Source organism: Fusarium mangiferae, assembly GCF_900044065.1.
Source record: "Fusarium mangiferae strain MRC7560 genome assembly, contig: FMAN_scaffold004, whole genome shotgun sequence".
Taxonomy (NCBI): Eukaryota; Fungi; Ascomycota; class Sordariomycetes; order Hypocreales; family Nectriaceae; genus Fusarium; species Fusarium mangiferae.
The window spans coordinates 3,158,251-3,159,380 of record NW_024573924.1 but is presented as its reverse complement, the minus strand read 5'-3'; the positions used below and the strand labels follow the sequence as shown (position 1 = coordinate 3,159,380).

The 1,130-nt window shown below is 44.9% G+C and overlaps 1 protein-coding gene across 1 annotated transcript; it reads left to right on the top strand.

The window, feature by feature from the left end:
* Window positions 1-11: 11 nt before the first annotated feature.
* FMAN_09608 (uncharacterized protein) lies at window positions 12-285 on the top strand (the record flags this gene model as incomplete). The annotated part of the gene is made up of 2 exons (XM_041830471.1): window positions 12-195; window positions 245-285. The coding sequence occupies 2 exons, from the start codon at window positions 12-14 to the stop codon at window positions 283-285; spliced, it is 225 nt and encodes a 74-aa protein (XP_041681131.1).
* Between the last annotated feature and the right edge of the window lie 845 nt (window positions 286-1,130).

The following is a 1,130-nucleotide window of genomic DNA, read 5'->3' as shown; positions in this document are numbered from 1 at the left end:
GTCCACGCGGAATGATCGACCAACGTTGGAAGCGACCTTTGGTCGTGGTCTTCCAAGAGCAGCAACCCGCTCCAGGGCAAGCAGGTTTTGATACCCATGGTGCTGCTTCTTTTATCCAGGAGATCAAAGATTCAGTCAAAGCCATGACCATCGCCATTCAAGCATTGGAGTTGAGAGTTCAGAAAGTTGAGCATAGTTAGTGATCTCCATCAGCTGTACTAAAGCTAGTATTGACAAGACACAGTACATTGTACATGCAAAACTCGAGAAGGATATGGCGGCTAAAGATTTCATGTACATATACTAKTATGGATATCGAGGACCGTTTCCTAACCGAATTTATCATCAAAACTTGCAATCAAGCGAACGCAAACGCCGACATAGTGACTGGTATCTTTTGGCTGTAGTATTACACCTAAATTAGCCTGTTGTTTGTACCTAGAGTAGTTGGTCACTTACAGTTGGCCTCGCTGGCCGTCATCCATAGCTCTTCCACCAAGTCATCGTGATCAATCCAATTGATTTTTCCCTCCTGGTAAGCTTTATCCAGGAGTCTCAATAATCTCTTGCATCTGAATATCAAGAGTTTTCTTTTGAATAATTCTCCAGAAATGTCCCACATGGATGTCATGACAACACGGAGACTCTCGAGCGTTTCGTACGGCATAGCGAACATGCAATATAATTATGACCTCGACAGGAAGAAAACATTGTTGGCCATACTTCTATATTATATACAAAGGTCTCCTATATCCTCCACTGCATTCCGAAACCTGTTTTCTGAATCCATGGGTGGCTATTTGTCAATGCGGCTGGTGGGAAGCTGAGCCTAGATATCTCCCTCCACAGAGCTACGGCAATACTTCCGAATCCATGATCTTCTGTGTCTCCGGGCTATCATCAGACTCTACCAGGCTTCCAATCCGATAGCACTCTAGAAGCCGCTTCATGTCTACCAACATCTGCTTRAGGACACCAGGGGTTTTGGGGGTGCCGTAGGCCATGGTGTAAGACACTAAGAGCTGGAGCAAMAGCAGACCCAAACCTAAAAGAACACAAAAGAGAACAGCCATAGCCTGACAATGCTTCGCGAGATACATTTGATCCCTAGATTCAAAATGAAACCACCA